Raw genomic sequence first — 26,580 nt, 5'->3', positions numbered from 1 at the left:
TTTAAACAGAAAACCATAATCATTTAATTTTATTTTCGGAACCAAACAAATAAACAACAACAAAAAAAAAAAACCCACAGAAATGGAAATTTTCATTTCACCATGAACATTAAAAATATCCTTTCACCTTATTAACATTACAAAATGTACACACATTCACATTCACATGGGAGAACAATTACTCAAAACCACACTCTTTATAAGCATAATGATCCTGTACAGCATATGAAATAAATACCCATCCCATACAGTCTGCAAAACTGTCCTTTAACAATGTACAAATATAGCAAAATCAGGAAGAAGGAAGTCTGGAAGCAGTTAATACATCCATGGACAGATATTTTACTTCACATATAAAGGTCTCTTAAACTCACTTAAAAACGCACACTAGTAATGCTCAATTTGGCACTTCACGCAAACCAAATCCTTGGGAACCTTGTGTCATATAAATACCCACGTTTCAACCGCGTACACATCTAGCCTTTTCCGCACATGCTGAAATATTTCTTCACAAAAGACTGTGCTGCAGATGCGGAACCTCGTACGCGGCGTACAACATTTTGATGCTTCTGATTAAAAACCAGCATTTACAAATGTGTTTTTGCATTCGTACGTTCCATACCGTTAACCCCATAAAACCCCTGAGTTTAACAGTTCTTCCGTTTGCAGGGTTGGCATGGTGTGGCATAGTTTTCTAATATGATTAACATACTTGTATTTTTATTCATACATACAAAACATGCAGTTTAGCCCATGGGGAGCAAACAGAACACTCATAGCATTTTACATGTAAATATCGTTTTCTAACCAAATGAAATTGCAATTATATACTGAAACTGAAATATTTGTAAAAGTATTTACAATACTGTGCAGAATACATTTCCATGCAAGGGCATTATTGAAAGTGGAATGTAATTACAGGCGTGGGGTTAAATGCTTAGGTCCTCTCACATTTACAGCAGATGTTTCAGCTAAACTAGCCCCTCTCACATAGCTGGTTAGCATTCAGCTTAACATTGATCTCAAATCTGATTGGCTGAAAATGTGCGTTAAATGCTTTGCTTTATTTATATTATCCAAACCGAACACCCTCAATCGATGTGACTTGGCAAACATGAATAATACATTTTGAATTTTAGACCTATACTAAGTTAGTTTATTGAGACACAATATACCTATTGTGTAGCTACACTTACAGGCTTTTTTTTTTTTATTACAGGTGCATTTATGATAGAGTTTATTTTGTGAATGTCAGGTTGTAGTGGTCCTGTTGTGGTCCCTGGCAAATGGTTCATAGAAACAGATGGGCTACAGTCAGTAAATTTACACCTGCACCTACTGATGGTAGATTATCCCATTAAAATGGCCACTGAGTGCACATACAAGGTAGTGTTACCTTAAACAGTGGCAAGTGAATGTACTTTACAAAATGTGTAAACTGCTGCTTGTGACTATACCATAGTGATAACAAATTGTCTCGAACACTGCAATATACACAGAATGCATTGTTTTTGGACGGTATTGAGCACATTTAGACAGTATATATACACAGAGTCTATGCACCAATGTCATCCTGAGATATTATGCATTTTGGTCATGATTGAACAGTGAATAATGAATCTCCCAAATATAAACTGACCTTCCCTATGATTTAAATAATCCAGGCTTAAAAGTGCCACAATCTCAAATCAAGTCTCAGAATATCATAATGTAAGTGCATGTGTCTGAGAGAGAGAGAGAGAGAGAGAGAGAGAAAGGGCTTTAAAGCTGAAAACGAACACAGTTGACTTCAGCCTTCTCTGATGACCTATTTTACAACTTACAGTCATTAAAATATGCCTACTATATTGCTTTAAATTAATACATTTAGTGGGCATGAATGAAAACAATGACAGAAAGATCAGGAAAGAATGACTAATTTGGAAACACTTTCTCATACATCCATACTTCCTTCTGAATAACAAAACATTAATAATATGTCTATCTATGCAAAAAAAAAAAAATAAATAAAATTAAAGAACTCATTATTCCTGTCCTGGAGTCACATGACTAGGATTTCTACTAAGTGATGGGCAATAGGAAATGTATAAAAAAAAAAATTCAGTACAAAGAGGAACACTGTACACTGTGTATCGCAGGGCGTGGAAAGATGTTTAAGTGTGTGTGAGAGAGAGGGAGAGAGAGTGAAAGAGAAAAGGGTTCAGTAGAGTAGTCTCTGCTCTATGGCTGTCGGTTACCATACATAAGTGGGATGATGTAAACAGAAATGTCATCTCCGGAGCCAAGGCGGTCGTCTGTTATACGCCATCCACGGTCCCTGAGCACGCCCCGAGCACGCATCACTACATCCTGTGCTGCCATTGTGTACCTGCAGACACAATACTGCTATTACTAGATCAGACATTTTTCAAAATTCAGTCAATATGTAAAGGAGCAATTTGGCCTAAAATCTACAGTTTTAGCTTTACTCTGTGAGCAGTAGATTAACCAAAACATCCAAATTTCAACTTAAATGCTTATAATTTGGTTTGATCCTGAATTCAGGTTGCTCTGTTTGGAAGTTCGTATGTTCCACCTGAATCAATGTGGGATTCCTAGAGGTACAGATTGGCTATGCTAAACTGCCCCTAGCTGCGACTGTGTGTGCATATTGCCCTGCAATGGTCTTATCTGGGGTGTTTTTGCACCTCCTGCCTAGTGTTCAGATCAGGAAATGATTTCTACATGGATTTTCACAACAAAACTAAAGACATAGACCATAGACCTGTAATGGTATATGCAGATTTAAATTTAATTAAAAGTAACATTTAATGTTATCAAACAATTGTGATATGGAAACCTAACAAATTAAACAGATAGCTTACAGTCTATTAAAAACATTTTAGTTGTCATTTGAATCAGTGCCAGAGTTGCATTCAGCACGAACATCATTAGCTAGCTACATTGCAACAAGGTGTGTTGTATTTTTCCTTTTAATGTACACTATCAAAAACACCAAATTAAATCTCATGTCTCTCTGCATGGCAGCTACATAATGTAGGTGAAAAATCTACACACCTGCAGCCACCACTAGGTTATGCTGTAGTTTTCATATCAGTAAATTACGGTGATGTGGAATTAAAACGTCTGTTAATACGACCTGTTTAAAAAGCAGAAATCGGGGTGCGATTTATTTCTTAGAATGTGCGATAATCTTATGTGCATTTTTTTTTTTTTTACCTGTGCAGGTCATCTGGGTCACAGTTGGCGAGGAAAGAAGTGACATACTCGGCCACTTCCTCGTTAGAGAGAACGTCCCACAGGCCATCGGTGGCCATCACTAGCACATCATCAGCGCCGTGCTCATACTGCGTCAGGTTATATACTCTCACCTGCACAAACAAGCAGCATAGGTATTCTACATTACTGCAGTTGATTATATAACATATCAACTGTGTGGAGAAGGCTGTAGGGCAGAAGCCAAAGAGAGCATGTGTATTATGCACTGACAGCACCCCATGTAGCCTTTTCTACAGAAGTATGTTTGATGAAGTGTAAAAGCACAAGTATGAGGCTTAAAGCACCTCATTAGCACACAGGAGTCAAGAACCATAGGCTGTATCGATAACAAGGCTGTCAAGAAGGGAAAAAAAAACAAAAAAACATGACGAAACTGCAAATTCAGGGCAAGGATTGCGAAGACATAGATAGCAGCTTGCCAAATGAACTCTAACTGAACTCCAAGTGTAATGAATTAAAAATCAAAGGAGTTTGCCTGGAAGAAGTGGAAAGAAAGATCAGAGAGTCTGCGGTAAGCGAGAGAAAGGGAGGTTTGGAAAGCCTGCAGAATATCCGAATAGGCAGGCAAAGATACAGAGCAGAGCTTTTAATTTTGGATGTGAGGAAATGAGATGGTCTGTGACTACGACGTCCAGAACAGTTTTAGGCCACACTGCAATCAGATGAAGATTTGCACAAGATGAGATCTGACGATAAATTTGTAGTGCTGCACTTTCTCCAAAGCGACTATAACATCAAGCCTGACAGCGGCGGACAAAAAAAAAGCTGGTTTAAAAATGAAAGCGACCATTTAGAGAAACGGCTGCTGCGCTACAGCACAACAAAGTTACGCTTTATTATAGTGAAGCTACATCAACGAACAATCTTTTCTCATGTTACATTTTTAAGTCTAAACAGCTGACCATTAGGACTGACTCAGAGACACCGCTTCAAAAAAAAACCTCTACTGCAACTGAGAATCAGGTCTGAAAGCTGAAAGAAAAAAGTAGCAGGATACCAGGTGTCTTTCTGTTCAAACCTCAACTTTAACAGCATTTGAGGGATACAGCTTCCTACAAAATGATGGCAGATGTAAAATGATAAGTGATAAAGAGACTCCAGCTGGATGGCAGTCGGGGTTCATTCATTAACATTCATGTCATAGAATCTAGAAAAAACCAATGTCTGACAGTTTTTTGCATAACCATTAAACCTTTTCACACTGTGTAGTGTTAACAAGGGTTAGGATATCACATCTGGTATCGTGTGATATCTGGGTTAATATGTTGCACAACTGGATTATATTTTTGCACGTTCTTCCTGACAAAATTCCTCATTACTTTATAACAATGACAAACTGTGGAGCAGCTAGAGTTCGAGTATGAGAAAGACGAATTTTTGATGAATCTCGGTTGAGATGTACTGCATGTACAGCTGAGTCAGGTAGTTTACCTCAGGAAAGCAGGACAGGAATGGTTTAATGTAGATATTGGAGTCATGCACTTTCAGCTCATGGTCACCGAGCCCACGAGTCACGCCGATTGTTGCCATCACTCGAGCCTGTGGAGGAAAAACACCCCATGACACCCCACCTAGAGTTAATATCCCGTCTCCTCACCTTTAAATTTGGTCCAACCTGCTAAGCACATCATTAAGGACTGCCTAATATACACAAAGTTGTTCTTACAATTTTTACACAAGGCTTCATATAAATATGCGCCATCTATCTAGTATTTAATAAACTCTTGATAAGGTTGATATCCTCAAGATCACAGACTCCAACAGAGATTTTTTGCCTGTTTGGATCAATCACAATTGATCTAGAGAACACTTTAAAACCCATAAAGTCTTCACTAATGCGTTCTTAATATGCTTGAAGACACACTGCTCTTTTATTATTCAATAAGCTAATATCTAGCAATATAATTGCAGTATTTAGTCCATTTGCATATTGTGTGAACTTCTATCATGTCACAAATCCTTTCACCCTGACATCCAACTATGTCCAAGTATTTAAGCAGCTACTAAAGTTAACTCCAAGTCCTGAATGTGGTATTGATGGACATTGCCACAACATCTAACCTATCAGATGTCTTCTAGCTGAATTTATCTTACACAATTTCTGTAGTAGCATAATGTATATTATGTAAATGTTAAGGGCCTATTTACATGTCGGAGCAAACCAAATTGACTAAAATAAATAAATACAAAAATAAAAAAGAAGTCGAACCCTTCATACTGTTCAGGAGTCGGCTCTGTTTTTGGCAGCATTTATACTCCTGAGGTAATGTCTGTGTCCCGCCTGGGCACCAGTATAAAGACTGCTTAAGGCTCCTTATTTTAGCCAGATTGGAAGACAGCATCATATTGTACCTTATAATTCCGTTTACTGAATGAGAGTTCTAAGAAAGTATGAAAGCTGCAAAAAGATTTATCTGTCTAAGGTGGCAAGAATTATGGCATTGGATTAAAATGGGATGTGTGCCGAAAGAAATAACAGTAAAACTTGTTCCTGCTACCTTCCATGATGCAAAAAGATAATTTAAGCAATACTAAAGATGATTGCAAAACTGACAAACTAGTGAGCTAATGTTTGGGCATGTTTATTAAATTAGGTTAAATTAAGTCTTTAGGTCAGAAACATTTATAATAAAATTATTTTATTATTATTATTATTACATTTCCAGTCTATCAGAGTTGAGCATTCCAAAAGATGATTTATTTATTTATTTGTGCTGTTTCTCTAAAGCCGCTGTCCCCAGCATGTCAGAGATAGAGTTACTATCTATTCCCAGTGCAACCTTCTGTGGAAGAAGCCAGAAAAACAGATTGAGTCTGTATGTGTGTGTGTCTGAGTCTGTGTGTGTCTGTGAGAAAGATGTATTGCGTTCATGGCGTGTAGTCAGACAGCTCCTCCGGTTTTTTGGAGCAGCAGCTGGGTGATTTGAGTGACAGTGGTATCTAATGACAGTCTGCAGAAGAGAGCAGCTTTCCACTGAGAGCATTAACACTGGAGCAGAGAGCAGACAGAGCCTCAGGGAGACACAGAAAGGCTCTCTGTTCATCGGTCCCACAAGCACACTTAAGATCTCTTCTCTCCCACTCTTACCCTTGCCCCCGTTCTCTCAGACTTAGCACTATGCCTCCATTTATCAGTTTACCACTTCACTTTAACTGCTTTCTCTTTATCTATCTTTTTCTCGCTAGCAAACTGTCTGATATGTACTATATTCTTGAGAGTAGCACTGAAACGAATGCACCCCTGTGCTGTTTTTCTGGTCAAATTGCTCTATTGTTTTTTCACTCTTTTCACTCTATGGACCCCTCCGTAAACTCTGAGCTTTCTTCTCACCTTCTTTCCTTCTCCGTATATTAAAGGGAATCTGAGGTCCTCGTCCTCGATGGTTTTATATGCCCTGAAAACAAAACAAAGTTGGATGGCTTGTTAAAATTGTGCTCTTTTATACAATATTGATTGAGCATTCACACTAAATATAACTGATTTCAGAGTTTTGAGTGCATTTTCTGTGTCTCTCTCACATGCATGAAAAAACACACACACACACACACATTATATAACAATGGGTTTAACGTTATTGGCATCCCTACATTTTAATAGGGAGAGAATAAAAAAACAGAGTCTTCCTTTAATTTATAACAAGGTCAAAGATATATATACTCTATATAACTACCTTTATATTCTTAGACCTGCACACGTGGACTGCCCTTCTTCTCTGTGCCACCAAAAGTATTGAATGAGAACCACCAGGCTATCAATCACTAGAAATTTAGCATTTTTTTAAAAAATGCTGCTCATTCTTTTTAAGGGTGTCAATAATTGTAATGTTAACTTCTAAGTCTTACGTTTTAACTCAGTTACATTTCCATGGCCTTGTGTAACTTAAAGAATCTTGTGTATCTTTCCTAAATAACACACAAATGTAATTTATAAGGATATAATGATCTTAAGGAACAGGTGGAGTTCAAACCATTTCAGCACTTAAATTACTGGGTTAAAAAAATCATGCTTTTGAAACCAACATTTGTTTCCTAACAAAGCAACTAAAGCTGTTTTTAATTACAGAGCGTTAGAAACGAAGGTCATCCTATGGGGCAAAGCAAACGAGTAAACAACAAAAAAAAAAGGTCTGATGTTCTACGATTAGAGTATGAGAAGAGTGGACTGTTTATCTGATGAAATGACTTTTCTGCATTACACACGAAACAACTCCAAACACAAGCAAGAATGATGAAAGGAGCAAAAACAAAAGCAGACAATACGGAATTTAAGATGGAAACTCGTATGAACATGGAGTGTACTTTACAGTTCAAAACTGCTTTTATTTAAACTATTATTATTAATCTGTTAATGTTAGTAGATGAATAATATTAATAATTCTTTTGTGGGAATTCATCTGAGCTTATTAAAATTCATTAGAGTGAAGGTGTGAAAAGTCTTAGCATTTTTGAAAATAACACGCACAGCTGAGTATTAAACTGAGCATGAGACATGTATGTTTTTATCCAACCGGAAAATGAATACAGTAATTCCCCGCTATATGGCAGTTCATTTATCGCAGTCCCGGTATTTTGCAGATTTTTATTTGGAACATAATATATAATATAATACATAATTTTTTTCCGCAGATTTTCCCGGTATATCGCGGTATCCGCAGACCTTACAGTGAATTGTTTTTATGTTGAAATAAGGTTATGTATTAATAAAAATATAATTATTGATTACAAAATATAAACATTAATTGAAAAGTAAAATGTTAATAAGAACATGTCGCATTGTTTAGGAAAGCGCGGTGCTGGGATGCTGAAAATCAAAATACAGTACGGCTGGACCGTCTGACCAATCAGAATGCCCCATTCATTTAATCACGGTTGTGATTGGCTGCTGGCTATGCGTGCAGCTGGGGAAAGGGAAGCAGAATTCTCCAGCATCCCAGTTTTTCGCGTGTCACGGTCCCGATTGTTTGGTTTTGTTCTGTGTACGCTGTATTTTTACAGTTTTTCTACAAGCCCTATCATCGCCCAAACGCTCTGCACCTTCTAAGGCTTCTGGCAAAGAACATACATACATACATACAGTACTCACTATAAATGTGATATTTCTACAAATTTATCCAAAATCCATCTCGCTATATGCTTGCAAATGTTTTGTGTGTGTGTTTACAGAATGTGGGAGGCTTAAACAATAAAAAAAGCATTTGGCAGTGGTGTCTGTGTATCGCGGATTTTCGTTTATCGCGGGTGGTTTTGGAACGTAACCCCCACGGTAAACGGGGAATTACTGAACTACGGAAGTGGGTGTCTAAGGTTGCGAATGTTTCCATTCTGAATTTGAATATTTTAATATTTACTGCTTAAAAACGTGTTAATGTGAGCACACAGCAAGTGTGCCTTTTCTTGTTGATTAAATGGCATTTCTGTGAAGCCACCACATCAAGGAATTTACAATTACTATAGTGATCTGCTGTAGTTACTATAGTGATCCATCTTTCTGACACCCATCATCATCATCCATTGCTCTCTTTCACACTTTCTCTATTATAACACTATTATAACACTTCACGCCACACACACACACACACACACACACACACACACACACACTAGAAGAGATCCTCACCAGCCGGTCATGGTGAAGTCACGGTACAGTATCTTTTTGCCCACTTCCTTCCTCTGGACCCTCCTAGGGAACTCCAGGTGTGTGAACTCGCCCCCTAACAGATGAGGCTTCATGTAACCCTGCACAAAATTTCACACAGATATAAGATAAGGTTATATTTTACTTATAATACACTCTACATCAAGTATTAATCATGATGATGACCACTTTGACAGAAGATAACTGCTCCCACAAAACTAATGCATTCCTTTCAATTGTTTATTACTTCATTACCAAAATGTTTTTTTTTAAATATATATAATTCAGCAGATGTTTTTTATTGCTCTTATACTAACCAGGAACTGCAGTCTCTGTCTCTCTGATTCAGGAGTAAACTCTGCAGACATGGGGATGATCTCACCATTCCTGATTATGATAGCTCTGAAAATACACACACAGAGGAAGACCAACCCGAGTTCATCCTAAACTGATCAACACTGAAAAGTAGGTTAATTAAGCCCTTTGATTCTAACAGCAGCTCGGCTAGGACCGCTAAATACAGCCTACTGCTTGCATGAAAAAGGAAACAGCTACACCAAGCCATGTTTCTCAGTGTGTGACAGCACAAATTAAGGATGTCGGGAGAATAGTCTGTTTAGAGTGTGTATTAATAGGCACACACACACTGTTTGATGCCAACATTGGGATTGTTTGGTGGAGTGCTCTCTCTCCAGGGGGCTTCCAAAGAAAAGTGAGTAAGACTCAATTATTTTTACAACACTGACTCCTTGCTCCAAAAAACACTCATTAACACTATACAGTGTAAGAAAACAGGCTAGCTAACTGTAAGGGCCCACTTAAACTGTGACTACTAACAATGCTGCCAGAAAAATATGAGCTCTGAGCTACGTTCTATCAAACCATTTCCACTCCTTTAGATTTTAAATGTATAATTTGCTAATTATTAAATCACTTGTGTGTGGGTGTCCGATGTGCATCTCATCTATATGAAACTTAAAGCTGCCAATAAAATATGATTTACAGTTATGCTACAATGTGAGTGAATATTGTGCAGACTGATTACAATAGGAAAAAAATACAACTTTACCTTGTTTTATGGAACTAACAGGCCACTCCTGTCATAGTGATTGACAGACATAAAGGTCACACCTCCATGATAGGAGCTGAAAGGCATAAGACCATGCCAACTGGGACTGACAGGCTTAGAGGCCACACCTTCTTTACTGGGACTGACAGGCACAGAGGCCACACCTTCTTTACTGGGACTGACAGGCACAGAGGCCACACCTTTTCACTGGGACTGACAGGCACAGAGGCCACACCTTTTAACTGGGACTGACGGACACATAGACCACACCTTCTTTACTGGGACTGACAGGCTTAGAGGCCACACCTTTTCACTGGGACTGACAAGCACAGAGGCCACACCTTCTTTACTGGGACTGGGCACAGAGGCCACACCTTCTTTACTGGGACTGACAGGCTTAGAGGCCACACCTTTTCACTGGGACTGACAGGCACAGAGGCCACACCTTCTTTACTGGGACTGACAGGCACAGAGGCCACGCCTTCTTTACTGAGACTGGGCACAGAGGCCACACCTTCTTTACTGGGACTGACAGGTTTAGAGGCCACACCTTTTCACTGGGACTGACAAGCACAGAGGCCACACCTTCTTTACTGGGACTGACAGGCACCGAGGCCACACGTTCTTTACTGGGACTGACAGGTACAGAGGCCACACCTTCTTTACTGGGACTGACAGGCTTAGAGGCCACACCTTTTCACTGGGACTGACAAGCACAGAGGCCACACCTTCTTTACTGGGACTGGGCACAGAGGCCACACCTTCTTTACTGGGACTGACTGACACAGAGGCCACATCTTCTTTACTGAGACTGGGCACAGAGGCCACACCTTCTTTACTGGGACTGACAGGCACAGAGGCCACACCTTCTTTACTGGGACTGATAGACACAGAGGCCACACCTTCTTTACTGGGACTGACAGGCACAGAGGCCACACCTTCTTTACTGGGACTGACAGGTACAGAGGCCACACCTTCTTTACTGGGACTGACGGACACAGAGGCCACACCTTCTTTACTGGGACTGACAGGCACAGAGGCCACACCTTCTTTACTGGGACTGACAGGCACAGAGGCCACACCTTCTTTACTGGGACTGACAGGCACAGAGGCCACACCTTCTTTACTGGGACTGACAGGCACAGAGGCCACACCTTCTTTACTGGGACTGACAGGCTTAGAGGCCACACCTTTTCACTGGGACTGACAGGCACAGAGGCCACACCTTTTCACTGGGACTGACGGACACATAGACCACACCTTTTAACTGGGACTGACGGACACATAGACCACACCTTCTTTACTGGGACTGACTGACACAGAGGCCACACCTTCTTTACTGGGACTGACAGGCTTAGAGGCCACACCTTTTCACTGGGACTGACAGGCTTAGAGGCCACACCTTCTTTACTGGGACTGACAGGCACAGAGGCCACGCCTTCTTTACTGAGACTGGGCACAGAGGCCACACCTTCTTTACTGGGACTGACAGGCTTAGAGGCCACACCTTTTCACTGGGACTGACAGGCACAGAGGCCACACCTTCTTTACTGGGACTGACTGACACAGAGGCCACACCTTCTTTACTGGGACTGACAGGCTTAGAGGCCACACCTTCTTTACTGGGACTGACTGACACAGAGGCCACACCTTCTTTACTGGGACTGACAGGCACAGAGGCCACACCTTCTTTACTGGGACTGACAGGCACAGAGGCCACGCCTTCTTTACTGAGACTGGGCACAGAGGCCACACCTTCTTTACTGGGACTGACAGGTTTAGAGGTCACACCTTCTTTACTGGGACTGACAAGCACAGAGGCCACACCTTCTTTACTGGGACTGACAGGCACCGAGGCCACACCTTCTTTACTGGGACTGACAGGTACAGAGGCCACACCTTCTTTACTGGGACTGACAGGTACAGAGGCCACACCTTTTCACTGGGACTGACAAGCACAGAGGCCACACCTTCTTTACTGGGACTGGGCACAGAGGCCACGCCTTCTTTACTGGGACTGACTCACACAGAGGCCACATCTTTACTGAGACTGGGCACAGAGGCCACACCTTCTTTACTGGGACTGACAGGCACAGAGGCCACACCTTCTTTACTGGGACTGACAGGCTTAGAGGCCACACCTTTTCACTGGGACTGGGCACAGAGGCCACACCTTCTTTACTGGGACTGACGGACACAGAGGCCACACCTTCTTTACTGGGACTGACAGGCACAGAGGCCACATCTTCTTTACTGAGACTGGGCACAGAGGCCACACCTTCTTTACTGGGACTGACGGACACAGAGGCCACACCCAAATTTCTCTGTTAATGTTTTTAAAAAGCAACCATGCCTGTTTCACTGTTACTGAAAGGCACAGATGCCACGTATCCTTTATTGCGACACAGAAGCCAGATGTCCTTAACTGCCAATGACACTTACAGAGGCCACGTCTCCATTATTGAGACTGACATATACAGAGGTCATGCCTCCTTCATTGGGATAGACACATACAGAGGTCACACCTCCTTTAATGTGTTTGAGACATACTGAGGCCGTGCCTCATTTACTGGCATTGACACAGAGGTTGCAAAATTCAGCGACACCTTCTTTACCGGACTAACAAGCATAAGGCCACACCTCCTTTTACGGGACTAAGAAGCATAAGACCACACCCCCTTCACAGGGACTTCCCAGCATAAAGCCATAATCTCCTTTACTGAACTGACTCCATACTGCAGAGGCCATACTTCATTTACTGGGACTGACAGACAAAGAAGCTATGCCTTCTTTATCGGGACAGACAGGTACAGAGGCCATAACCACATTTCTGTGTCAACATTGTATAAAACAATATTAGTAATAAAAAAGTCACCCATAATGATTAAACTACATTTGTCTCCCAACTTTCTCTAATAAACACTGTGAGTCAGAATAGTTGCATCATACAGTAAATATTAAGACCAGTGAACCAGCTTGACTCTACAGCTCTAATTATTTGATAACCTCACATGCTGCTAGAACAGAGCAGAGAGTAGATCACTAGTGTCACCAAGACTACAAGCCTTATTGAGCACTAATGAGAAAGAAGAGAGTTCTGCGTGTGAAAGCTGCATGTACTGTGAGTGGGATAATGAGCTACAGTCAGTGTGACTCACCTGCTGTCCCCTGCATTGGCCACGTACAGCTTGCCCAGAACGAACACCACCACGAGTGCAGTGCATCCACCCGTGATATTATATACAGCTTTTTCCCTCTCAATCTGGGCATCCTGTAACAAACACACAGACACACACATGAATACAATTATGTTATGCGTATATAATGATTGTGCGTGTGTATTTATACAATTGAATGAATGTAGGATTACAAACTATACTTGAAATGAAAAAGGTTTAATACGACTGTTTAGTTCCTGAAAGTTTGAAGTGTTGTGATGAATAACTGGGATTTTTAACGTTGAGCATTGGTCATCATCAAACAGCCTCAGTGTGACAGTTTGACATAATTGTCTCGGTTTGATAATTTCCAGCTGGACAGTGCACCAGTTTTACATCTTTGCGATGAGGGAAAGTCTTTTGTAAATCTGCCAGAGGAAAATAAAGCATAAACTAGTATTTGTATTAGTAGTAAAATTCAACACACATGCTATTGGTCTTTCATTTTATAAAATATCTCCCGCTGCCTACTGACAACAGAAAGAAGTATGACCCACTCTACTCGTGTATTTAAACTTTATCACCCTTCAAAGCCTTGTACCTACTGATGGAATAATTACTGATGCACAGTATAGCAGTGCTTTTGATCAAAAGCTCAATTGTGTTTCTTATTATTACAGACATTAACATGTTCATAATATGTTTATAAGATATTTATAATAAAATATCTGCATTTCTTCTGTATGAGAAATCTGAGAAGAGTAAGATTGCAGCATCTTTGTTTTCTACAAACTTGTATATCGCAAATATCATTAATGTATCATAAACCAATTTATAGTGATGACTTTGTGGGAGGTGCAAACATAAAGCAAGGCTCTATATCTCCTGTAGTTGTATCATATAATGCTCAATTTAATCAGTTTGCAAAATTGTGCTGATTTTTCATCATTTTATTCCTCCATCTAATAAGATCCCTCTCTGAAGATGTGTACACAAAGTGATGTGACATAGATAACACATCTAAATTATTAGTATTCTTCCAAATCATAAAAATCATCATTTTTTCCCCCCAAATTATGGTTGCCTGAAATAAACTATATCAGCAGAATAGCAGTGGTCAAATAACCTGTATGCTGTATAATCAGGAATACTATCAGGACTGGATTAAAACGAACAGACTACTGCTGAGACTTTCAAAAAAATCTAGATAATTCCATAATTCCAGCCAGCAAATTCTCAAAGGAGGAGACCAATTAAGAGAAACACTCATATATAATATTATCACTGAGTATACAGTAGGAAAAAAATGGAATTAGCCCATAAAAATAATCCTATAGGAATAAGTCTAAAGGTGCAAGATATATACTCACACAAAAACATACACACACTGGTACTAGGGATGTTTTATAATTTGTCTAAACTTAAAACATAGAAGCATTGCTGATAGCACAATAGCCTCATAAATGAATGACATTTTGGTGACATACTTTACTGAAATTATTACCCAGTCCTAGTGTGATACCACACTTATTTTTGTTCATCTCAAGAGAGAGAGAGAGAGTCACTGGGGAGACCAGGCCAGCACAGGAGTGGATCAGAGAGCTGAGTCATATAGAGGTGTGTAGGAGGCAGATCGAAGATGGAGCGAGTGCGAGGAGGAGGCGGTGGACTGAGCAGAAGGTCTCGGGGCGGGGGGGAGGAAGTGCAGTGCAGCTCTGTCCAGCTCCCCCTTGAGCTTCCAAATGAACCATCTGATGAGTGTATTAATACTGTGTGTGTGTGTGTGTGTGTGTGTGTTTCCATGGTAGCCTGTTATTACAACAGAAGCTACTTTATGTATTACTTTAAATGTTTAGTTCATTCCACGATCATCTCCCACTCTATCAGAGCTGTGACAAAATCCATTATCACCCTGTAAAACTACATCACTTAAAATCTTATCATTAAAATACCTCGAAAATATTACTGAATCTTGTCCATCTCATGCCTGAAACATCATTTCACTTTTCATAAATGATGAAAAGTGTACATTTTAATTTAGTCACCCAACATTACCTCAACCTGAACGCATTCACCTTTATGCATTCTTTAACTTTATCTAATTATTTCATGTAAATTTCCTGAGGATTATGAAGAGGAAAGCTCTTCATTTTTATTTTGTTATTGCTATAATGAGTGATTAGGTTGTTTTGAACGTACAAATCTGTTAACTGAAACACAGCACATTAAAGTAAAATTAAAATACAGAGATAAAATAAGAGAATGTTTATAGTGTCCCACGTACCATCAGTGTGGATCCTACTAAACTGCATTTTCTGTAATTGTTAATTTTATGCTAAAAACCCATCCTGTAACTTATTGCTTAAGAGCAAAATACAGTCGTTATCAGCTAGGAAACCTTATATAACGAAGAAGGCTTTATATGACGGTTTAACAAGCTTTTTAATCCTTAACTACATCCTTTTTTATATTCGATGCTGAAAAATCTTTACAAAAATTTACTGAAGTGAACATCACTTGAAACATAGAACTGCAGAGACAACTGGCAAGTTGCCTGAACATCAGATCACTGACAAGTGCTACCATCTAGTGGTAAAGCAGCACATTGCAGTAATGCATGAACTCCAAACTGTGCAACTCTGTTCAGCCTGGATATTCAAATACTGACTTAACTACAAATACATGTAATCAGAAGAATGTGAAATGAACCATAAACTGTGGAGAATTACCTTGTGCTTAACCTTATATGACACAGGACAAGGTCACAGGATCATTAGGGATCATCAGGCCAGAGACGAATGTGAATGGAAGAGTAACTGCACAGTCAATGGCATCTTAATAAGACTTGCATTTGGTTTACAGTCTGAACTGCACTATGTGACTGAGGTTTGAAAATGATGACTTTTACAATAAAATGTTTTAGATTTTGTCTATAAAATATATCTGCAATTTATGCAAGTGACTAAAAAAAATTACTACTAAATAATAATACTAAGTAATAATAAACAGAGCTCCTCAGTTTCTTCACTAGAAGGCAAAAAAGAGTAATAAACTCAGAGCCATAAACTCAGTAGAAATGTGCTAATGATGTGTAGTTCTGCATTACTAAACTAAACATTTGATTCTGTAACCATATCTGTTTCCAATATAACTAATTTAGGGGTTTCACAACAATAGAGCTGAATACTGTTGTATTGATTCCCCCTGCTATACACGCACCAGGCATAACACCTGGTCGGACCAGCTGCCTAATATTATGTTGATCCTCCTTTTGCTGCCAAAACAGCCCTGACCCGTCATACACTGTGTATTCTGACACCTTTCTATCAGAACCAGCATTAACTTCTTCAGTAATTTGAGCAACAGTAGCTTGTCTGTTGGATCGGATCACACGGGCCAGCCTTCACTCCCCACATGCATCAATGAGCCTTGGCCGCCCATGACCCTGTCGCCGGTTCAACACTGTTCCTTCCTTGGACCACTTTTGATAGATACTGACCACTGCAGACCGGGAACACCCCACAAGAGCTGCAGTTTTTGGAGATGCTCTGATCCAGTCATCTAGCCATCACAATTTGGGCCTTGTCAAACTTGCTCAAAGAGATATTTAGATATAGAGCCTTTCTAGATATAATACCAGCATCATAGCTCTGATTATAGTACAACACCTGACACTGATATAATAATGAGATTTCTTTTAATAACTGCAGCATTATTTATATGCTATACTACTTTCTTTCAGCTGAAGATATGAGGTTTAAAAAGCTACATTCAGGAATTTTTAAGATTTTTAATCCCTGACAATCCTCACCATGTATTTGAAGGCATTCTCTAGGGCGCCAATCACCAGGCTCTCATGCTGGATCTTCTTCTCTGTGAAAAAGCGTGGCGTAGACGTACAGGGTGAGTTGCGCAGCGAGGATGCTCGTGTTAGGGCTCGAGGCATGCAGGGGGTACTGGTATGATCCAGATCATCTCCCAGTATAGTGGGGGGCAGTGATGCCAGGTTGCGCAGGACATCCACAATCTCCTGAAGGTGCTCCACAATGTGCTGATGGAGCAGTCTGGAGGCCATTACAGCTGCACCTGAGCCAGCATGCCCATCAAACAGAGCCCAGTAGTGGAAGGCCAGCTCCTCTTTCTCCTGATGATCACACACACACAGCAGACAACACAGACACCTTAGCAAAACAGTGTTCATTATATAGCAAGGCATATAAATAATGACACTCTACAGAACCTCCAACAGACATACTTTTTAATGACTTTTTATAAAATCGTGTGTTGTATCTGATTAAGTCCAAACATTGTACAAAGAAGACAAAATAAATTTAAAGTAGTAACAAAGATGAAATATGGAATGGTCAATATTAAGTTATTAGAGAATATCACATTCACAAGGGAAGATGCAACTTTTAAAACACATTATTAACATTTTTTTCTATTAATACTATTTTTTTTACTATTAATCTTATATTCAACTAACTCTTTTTGACAATATTTGTTATGTGTTACCTGATTTACTTAATGTTTGCATGTAAAATATACATACAAACTTGAGAACATACATAAAATATATTTTACTAATTTATTCATCTGGAAAAACAAACTAAATTGGTAACAGGGTATATTATTTCATCACCTGCAATTTGATTTACTAAAGCTGAAAGTCCCTTCACAGCGTTTTGCATAAGCAAATTAATACGACCCAAAATGATCAAACATTCACTAGCTTGTTACTTTTATTAAGAACCCCAATGATCAAAATACTTCTTAAAATGATCTCATGATACAACTGCAGCAAAGTTACTTCCATATTAAACATTTACCACATACTGTCTCCAATTCTCACGAAATTGAAACAGAAACTTAGAAAATGTTTTATTTAGAAAGACATTATGAACAAAACCTACACTCTTTTACTTTGCAATCATGTTGTACACTGACCAGGCATAACATTATGACCACCTGCCTAATATTGTGTTGGTCCCCCTTTTGTTGCCAAAAAAGCCCTGACCCATCATGCACTGTGTATTCTGACACCTTTCTATCAGAACCAGCATTAACTTCTTCAGCAGTTTGAGCAACAGTAGCTCGTCTGTTGGATCGGATCACACGGGCTAGCCTTCGTGTATCAATGAGCCTTGGCCGCCCATGACCCTGTCGCCGGTTCACCACTGTTCCTTCCTTGGACCACTTTTGATAGATACTGACCACTTCAGACCGGGAACACCCCACAAGAGCTGCAGTTTTGGAGATGCTCTGATCCAGACGTCTAGCCATCACAATTTGGCCCTTGTCAAACTCGCTTAAATCCTTACGCTTGCCCATTTTTCCTGCTTCTAACACATCAACTTTGAGGACAAAATGTTCACTTGCTGCCTAATATATCTCACCCACTAACAGGTGCCATGATGAGGAGATCATCAGTGTTATGGCAGTGCTCATAATGTTATGTCTGATATGTTGTCTGATATGTTGTCTGTTATGTATGCATGCTGAACATTGTTTCTGAATCTTACAGACATATCCTTGATGGACAATCATGCATAAATGAACAAGGTTTAGCTTTAGTCTCTTAGCTTAATTTAAGTCTAAGAGATTACCAAGGCTATCCAGAACATATAATGCATACAGAAACCTTGTTTACATTTGTCTTGCACTGTTTGCACTAGGCTGCACACTATGCACTTCATGTGGCTAAGTAAACCTACTTTCTTTTTTAGACCTTAGCTCTGTGTTGTTTTTAACTAGCACCATGGTCCTGAAAGAACATTGTTTCATTTCACTATGTACTGCATCAGCTACATCTGGTTGAAATGACTAGATGTTTTGCTATTGTGTTGCACATGTCATTTTTTGTTATTCCCCTGCAAAACAAGAACACACTGTGTGCATAATTTATGACCATGTACCTCTTCATTATTATCTAAATATCTTTGCTGCTGCAAACTACTTTTCTTCATCTTTCTTTTTTTGCCGTAAGGGTGTACATAGTTTTGCGCTTAACTGTACCAATGCTCAAAGCTAGACTCAAGACATAAGAGGATTAGCCTGCACACAAAGGGAACAGAAAATGAGCAATTCACAGGAGTATTTCTATATATAACCTATCATACTACGTAATGAGCTTGATAAGAAGGATATATTTTAGCAGTGTGTGAATATATGATGCTTCATTTGATGGCTCCGTTTACTTACTTCATACAAATAACCACAGCTGAGGAAACTCAAACAGCATGGGAGGTGTGAACTGAGCAGTAGGTTAAGCGAGTCAAGGATGAGTAAAGAGTTAAAGGGAGTTTATTATTAACATGCTGGAAACAGATAAAGGTTAAGGACAAAAAAGCACACTAATTACAATGTGCAGGATATTAGCTGTGAACAAGGGATAAATCACAGTTAAAGACTAACCTGCTAACTAATCTGACATTTTGCTGTATTTTTAATCAGTTCAGTGGAACAACTTTTAAACACACCCACTGAAAACTGGAACCTCAGAGAAGTCATAGTAAAAAAAAACAAGACTTCCTATTTTTATAGGTTTCAGTGAGATATGTTTTTAACATGGATAAACACAGGTCTACACACTTTTTTCTGATTAGGCTCACTGTGATTATTGAATAATTAATAAGAACGACATGTTAACACACTTTAAGTAAATGAGTTTACTGTTACTGGGCCGATGATACTTGTAATAATGAAGGTTCTGGTGAAAATGGCTGTTTACTAAAATAAAATAACCCACTATAGCTGTTACTCATAAAAACCTAAAGGTGAAACCCTTTAATGAAATGTTAGGGTCAGGTTTAAGGTTAGGGGTTTGGGTTAGCCGTAACCCTAGACCTAAAACCATTAATTTTGAACATAATTACCAACAAACAACAGCTTGTTGAAGACAATCAATAAACCTTCAAAGTCCTTCATAACACTATCTTTAAACACAATAATCAAGAAGAACCCTTTACAGACTGCAATTAACTCTGTATCTGGTCTAACGAACCTGCTTCAGTTATAACTGAATCCAAAACTAGGGATGATCTGCATTCAGAAAACATCCACACTGTTTAATTTGTCTATTTTCACAGATTGATAAAGTGTTCTGGCTTTACATGATTGATTGTTTATACGCTCTCCAGCCACTTTATTAGGAACACCCATACTCACATCCATGAAACTATCATGTTACAGCTGCATAAATTCATGCAGATACAGATACAGGGTGGCTTTGACCATGGCTTGGTTGCTGGTGCCGGATGGGCAGGTTGGAGTGCCTGACAAACTCTCCAGGGAAAATCTTGTGGATTTTTTTATGCAGTCTTTAGAGATCATACAGAATGGTGCAAAAGAAACAAAATCTAAAAACAGCTTTTCTGTGGGGAAAAAAAGCCTGATTCGAGCTGACAGTAAGTTGATAGCAACTCAAATAACCACTCTATCCAATGCACTACATCAAACCTTCATGTGACCTTATTTGGTTCCACGCCTATCATACAAGAACAGCAATGAAACAGCTGAAGATAACGATGAGGAACTCTCTGGATGTTTTTTTTTTATCTTTCACACCATTCGGTATAAACTCTAGACTTGTGTGTGAAAATGCCAACTGATGTTTATGTTCTATGTTCTGATCAATCCTGGACAGAGAGTGTGGAGGAGAAATGGAACATGACTCATGTGGCTCAACAACACGCGTGGGAGCTGGAAAGGTCCAGGAATGTAATTGTGACTGCAGGGACTCTGGAGAGCTCAAATGCGGACAGACATGCACCAAGTGCCTTAGTCTGAGCTGGAGATGTGGAGGAGATAAAGGAAACAAGACGGTCCAGTGTAACTGAGACATGGTCATAGATACTGATGAATTCAGAAATGAAATGTAAGAGAAAATGTTATAGTTTGCTGCATAACTAATATTAACTTTGTCAAGTAAACAGGGTGACATTATATATTATATTTAACACTGAAGGACTACAAGGATTACATTATTTGCCAAGGTATTATTTTAAAGAGGAAGGCTCTTAGCCATCAGCAGGTTTTTGTGTGTGTGTGTCATATTTCAGGGATGCACATGGATAAAGAAATATTTGGATATCCCGTATAAATGAATCATGTATCATATATCATTATGGAATTTTTGCCTGAACATGTGATGTAGAAGCAGAATGTTGAAACACAAGCAGCTGATAGTCTCACATCAAGCAAAGAAAAAACAAAACAAAACCATGAAGCTGAATATGGAAACACTTTCCTTATCCACTTGTCCAAACAGACATAGGTGCCAGGTCTGGAGTTTTTTCCTGTACAATTGTACTACTTTTGACTTGTTTCCAAGGGACAATTTTGTTTTTTTCTGCTGATTTGCATTTGGGTATCTTAAATACGTTATATTAATTATACCAGTGGTTTACAAGACCAATAGATGTTATATAATAAAAGTATATTTCACAATGGTAATAATGGTTTTGACACATAATTCAAACTGGTTTATTTCACGGTTTTGAAAGGTCATCAATCTCTCTTTTTTTCTACAGTAGGAAACACTGCATGCATATTATTAAACATCTTCATTCTAGTTTTTAGTAATATGATGGAAAATGTAAGTATAGAATTTCTAATTTTATTTTAAATTGTTGAGCTATTCGGCATATGGTGTCTTGTAAAGGGAAAAAGATATGAACTAACCAGTGCAAACATCAACATGAACTTAAAACGGAAGGCTCGGTCCTTAGTAATGAACATGACATGTTTGCTGATTGTTGGGATGTTTAAATAGCAAGCGTTTCAAATGTGGCTGTTAGATTAGTAAAGCTGATAATGATCCACACTCATAGCATGTTTGCTCTTTAGAAGATTGCCTACTGTTTTAGTTATTATTAATGGACTCAATGGCACCTATAAATTACCTAGAAATAATGTTGTCTCCCTTTATGTACTCAACTATACTGGTACAGCTGAGCAAAAGTATGAGCGCCCCTGGCATCCTTTGTTGCTCTTTGAAGCCATAAGAAATAAACAGCCTCAAAAACAATGCACTGTTACAATAAATCTGATAAATATTTGTATCTGTCATAACTAAAATAACCACCACTGCTACTATTATAACTAAAATAACTTCTTCTGCTTTTATTCACTGTCCCTAACCCTGTTTCCTCACTGTCTAACACTGTCCTTTTTGCACATAGTCGGTGTTATGTGTCTCGTTTGTCTGAACTATCTTGTCATCCTGTGCATTTATGTTGTATGTTTCGTTTTTAAAGAATTGCACCTTAGCTCTATGTTTGTCCGCGTCACGTGTACCTTGTTTTTGTTCTGTGTAACACCTCTGGTCCCTGAGGAACATTGTTTCACTTCACCGTGTACTGCATCAGCTATATATGGTGGAAGTGTCAATAAAGCGTCTGAGTTTCTGACTTGTTTTATGGACACAAAAACAGAAAACAACAGTAACTGTGGCATACTTTGCATAATTGTGTCAAAGGTTTGGAGAGAAGGGTGCGTTTTGAGAAAAATGGCAACAGCATTTGATAAGAAGAACACCTTTCCATTAAGTACAGGACTGGATCTATTATGCTTTGGGATTGTAGCAGCCAGTGACACAATGACAGAGAAAAGTGTATGTAGAAAGCTCTAGACAGTCAGTCAAACGATCCAAAATCTCAGAATCCACCATGAACTACTTGTCACATGGTCCGAAGACTTGAATGTCATTGAATATCTGCAAGAAAGGCTGAGATCATCTCAGAACTAGAAGCACTCTGAATGGAGTAATGGGTTAAAGTTCCTAAAGTAAGAAAAGGATCCTCTAGACTGATAGAAAAAGTGTTTGCAAACTGTGATATTACTAAATACTGATTAATAGGGTTTCCAAACTTTTGCACATGCCTCAATTATCATTTTCTTTCTATTCTTTTTAAGTTCAGAAAATAATGTGATCAAAACGGGAAAGGTTAAGTGAATGCCAGCTCTAAGTAACAAACAAAGAGTCAAAGAGTGTATCGTGTAAAAACACAGGAAGAATGACACAGCACAGCACTTACTGAGCTTTCAGCAAGGCTGTGACCCTCTCCATTAGGCAGTGAGGATCTCCTCTTGGATGGTTTACAGGGAGTGGAAGATCCGGTGGGCCTCCTCTTCACCACCATGACTTCACAGCAGGCCTGGTCCTCATTCACAGCACTTTTCCCAGCATTGATCACCCTGACAAACACATATAATAAAATATGTTACAAATGTCATAAATATGTAAATGACTGTGCAGAATTCGGCCATTTAATCTATCAATGTAGAGCAGGAAGCTTTGTGCACGTGAGAAGCTTTATAATCAATATAGAATCTTGTTTATCAACAAAATAATATTACATTATTGTGGTAAGCTGCACAGGTCAAAATCGAGTTCTGCACATGCTCTCGAGTTCAAATTCAACAAGCATTTTGACAAAAATAAAAACAACATGGCCTTTCGGAAGAAGAAATGCTACTCTGTGTTTCGATGCCCACAGCACCAAAAATTTGGGGGCGAGATTTTGCTTGTTCATCTTGTGAGTGTGTGTTGAAGTAGGACGTATCTGACCCAGTGTTTAAAAGCTCCTGCCAAATCGAGTCCAACAGCTCTGACTGTGAATTACTATTACAGGAGTGTCAGGGTGACTCACAGATGTGCAGGAATATCATGTTTTAGACATGTTTTTAACAAAACCAACCCATGCACTAGAGCTTTATTTTTGCACAATCCCATCCTCATGGGGGTTTTGTTCAAACAACTCCAACCCTTCTAGCCTCATCACCCCAAACATCTATTTTCTGGCTTGGTCACACTTGGAATATTTTAACATTTACAAAGATTTATGGTTTATTGCTGAAAAGCCAGGTTTTTTTTTTGTTTTTTTCGTGTGTGTAGATACACACAAACACGTACACATGTACATACACAGGGGCACATATATACACACACAGTGGCTTAGTGCACATGAATCTAGCACAAACACTAACCATAGACCAAAAACAAAATTATACACCCTCATTTCATAACCTCATTAATTACTTCAGGTGACAGCAAGAATTTCAATATAAACAGTCAATTACTTTTCAAAAAGTAAACCAACATTCAGAACCAGAAAAGGAAATATAATGTTTGGAAATAGAAAGCCTTCAAGACAGCTGCCAGCAAATTCAGACCGAGGACAGACCATTTAATGCTCAGAGATATAACTAAAGGTGGGTCTACATGTTATGAATTATGGAGTGTACTTATTCGTTTTCCCAATTAATTCTTTACTGAATGTTTTGAACATTTTCTGAACTGGAGTATTCTGTTATATTTGTATTGATTATTTGTTTGTTAAAAGAATTAGAAGGGCAATTTATGCCCTGATAAAAATAAACTAATTGTAATGAGGGTGTAAGCAGCTTTGTGGACATTGAAGAATGAATGATTTAACACAACCTTTGTCAGAGATCAGTTTAGAAGACAAACTGAAACCATAACTCATGCCTGAGACACAGAGAATTTTTCAGCTACTCATCACAGCTTGTACCCAGGCTGATAGATGGCTTTTGTTTAATGGTAGCAGATGTCATTACTACACACAGACAAAGATCACTTGCAAGTATATGAGGCTGAAATGCTACAATGAAAATGTGTGTCATTTGTGTAAATTGCCAACTGTGCTGTCTTTTGGTCAAACTATTTCTAAGAAAACATGATCGGACTTTATTTTATGGTGTCCCTACGACGAGTCAAATACTATGTTTCCAGAAATCTCTGAATGGGTATCTATGATGGAGTTCATTCTCTTCTTGACTGAACTCCTAGATGGTTAAAACAATGCCCAAGAAGTCACTCCTTCCCCACCCACCCTATCAACAAGAAAAAAAATGGAGGAAGGATAAACAAATGCTTTTTTTTATCCAGGAAAATCTCTCTCAGCTAAACTCAATAAACTGAAAAGCAGCAGAGCAACAGTGTTATCACAGCTAAGAGTTCACTTTGACCTTTGGAGTGGCGTTTCTTAGACAAACTTGGCATATATACACACACACGCTTTTTGGAGAAAAGTTCTCTATTTTTAATTCAAAATTCTCAGTCGTAGTAAAACTCACTATGTGCCAGTACGATGTAGTAACACACAGTCCAGTGGTTGGCCTTTTACTTTAATGTTGTAGGTATACTACAACGTTTATGTCATTTGCATTATAAAATACATTGCAAACTGTCAAATGTGTATTTCTTATTAATATTCCAAAAGAAGAGACCCTGGATATGAGATTTAGCCACTGATGCACGCTGGGTGAACATATCTCCACCTGTGCATGCTGATACAAATGAGTCTAGTCAGATAACATGATATAAATAAACACCACCACCAAACAAACTCTCAGTTTGACATAATGCTTCGGCAAAGACTTAAGTGCTCATTAAGTGGATTGAGGGTAGCAATTTGAATCCATTTGCAGCATAGATTTCCTAGCAGGAACTTCAGGGTGGGACTAGAGTAAGCCCAAGAGTGTAAAGCCAAGTTAGAGTTGAATAAAGATCAATCCTGCTTCACCATGCCTGGCTTATGGGTAACAAACATAGTGCATACCAAAAGGACAACATGTGCTTTGTGTACAGCATGTCAAGGGCCTATGGGACCGAAAAAAAGAAGGACATGTGGCATGTAAGCGATCCACTGAACTGATGTAAGAGCAGCAGAATAATCTTCCTCATGTGCTCGTGCTGCACATGTGAAACTCAATGTGTTTTTGCATCCACAACTTCTGCAGCCTGAACCCAGTGAAACCAAACCCTGGGCACAGGAATAATGGAGGTTAATGAAGACTCATTACATCTGTTCAGTGTAGACTTACTCTGCGTAGCCAGTTGCCCAGGGTAACCTCTTCGTCTCTTTGAGGATGAGGATGGGTCGCGCCACATGATCAGCCGAGCACTCCACCTCGTCCGGTGACAGTCCCAGAAACTCCGGCCTCACGTAGGGGAACTTCAGAGGCAAATCCGCGCCGCTCGCTCGCTCTCCGCTGCTGGATGAGCCGGGCATAAAGCCGCCTACTAAACTGGCCACGGCCGACCTGACCCTGCTGAACATGTTGCTGAACGTCCCCACGCCACTCCGTTTTTCCACAGAGGTCCACAGCAGGGCGAACACGACGCCGCGAGGCGATCACAGCGGAAATGATCCAACAAAACCATAAATATAGACACTGCTTTAAGTATCCATTCAGCCTGTCACTGTGTCTTCTGTGCCTGTCGCAATAAACGCGGAACTGCTGCTGTGGATTATCTGTCATGTGACAGAGAGCGAGCTGGACCAAGCCTCACTAGCCACTGTGCATCAGTTTGCGTCCGATATCCACGCCCACTGCTTAATCTGACGCGCTCTGATTGGCCAGTGCACATGTCAGTTTATTAACCTTGCACATGCCAGTCTGACAGTGCGCAG

General features: G+C 39.4%; 1 protein-coding gene across 1 annotated transcript; it reads right to left on the bottom strand.

Moving 5' to 3' along the window:
• LOC131370289 (protein phosphatase 1H-like) lies at positions 1-26,465 on the bottom strand. The gene is made up of 10 exons (XM_058417535.1): positions 25,991-26,465; positions 23,179-23,338; positions 16,953-17,285; positions 13,142-13,254; positions 9,232-9,316; positions 8,897-9,015; positions 6,611-6,674; positions 4,711-4,818; positions 3,220-3,371; positions 1-2,368 (listed from the first exon to the last, which is right to left on the bottom strand). Exons 1-10 carry the CDS (start codon positions 26,224-26,226, stop codon positions 2,221-2,223), a joined length of 1,518 nt encoding a protein of 505 aa, XP_058273518.1. The 5' UTR covers positions 26,227-26,465; the 3' UTR covers positions 1-2,220.
• Positions 26,466-26,580: the final 115 nt, after the last annotated feature.

This window comes from Hemibagrus wyckioides, linkage group LG19, assembly GCF_019097595.1.
Source record: "Hemibagrus wyckioides isolate EC202008001 linkage group LG19, SWU_Hwy_1.0, whole genome shotgun sequence".
NCBI lineage: Eukaryota > Metazoa > Chordata > Actinopteri > Siluriformes > Bagridae > Hemibagrus > Hemibagrus wyckioides.
This window is presented reverse-complemented; position numbering and strand designations above follow the sequence as displayed.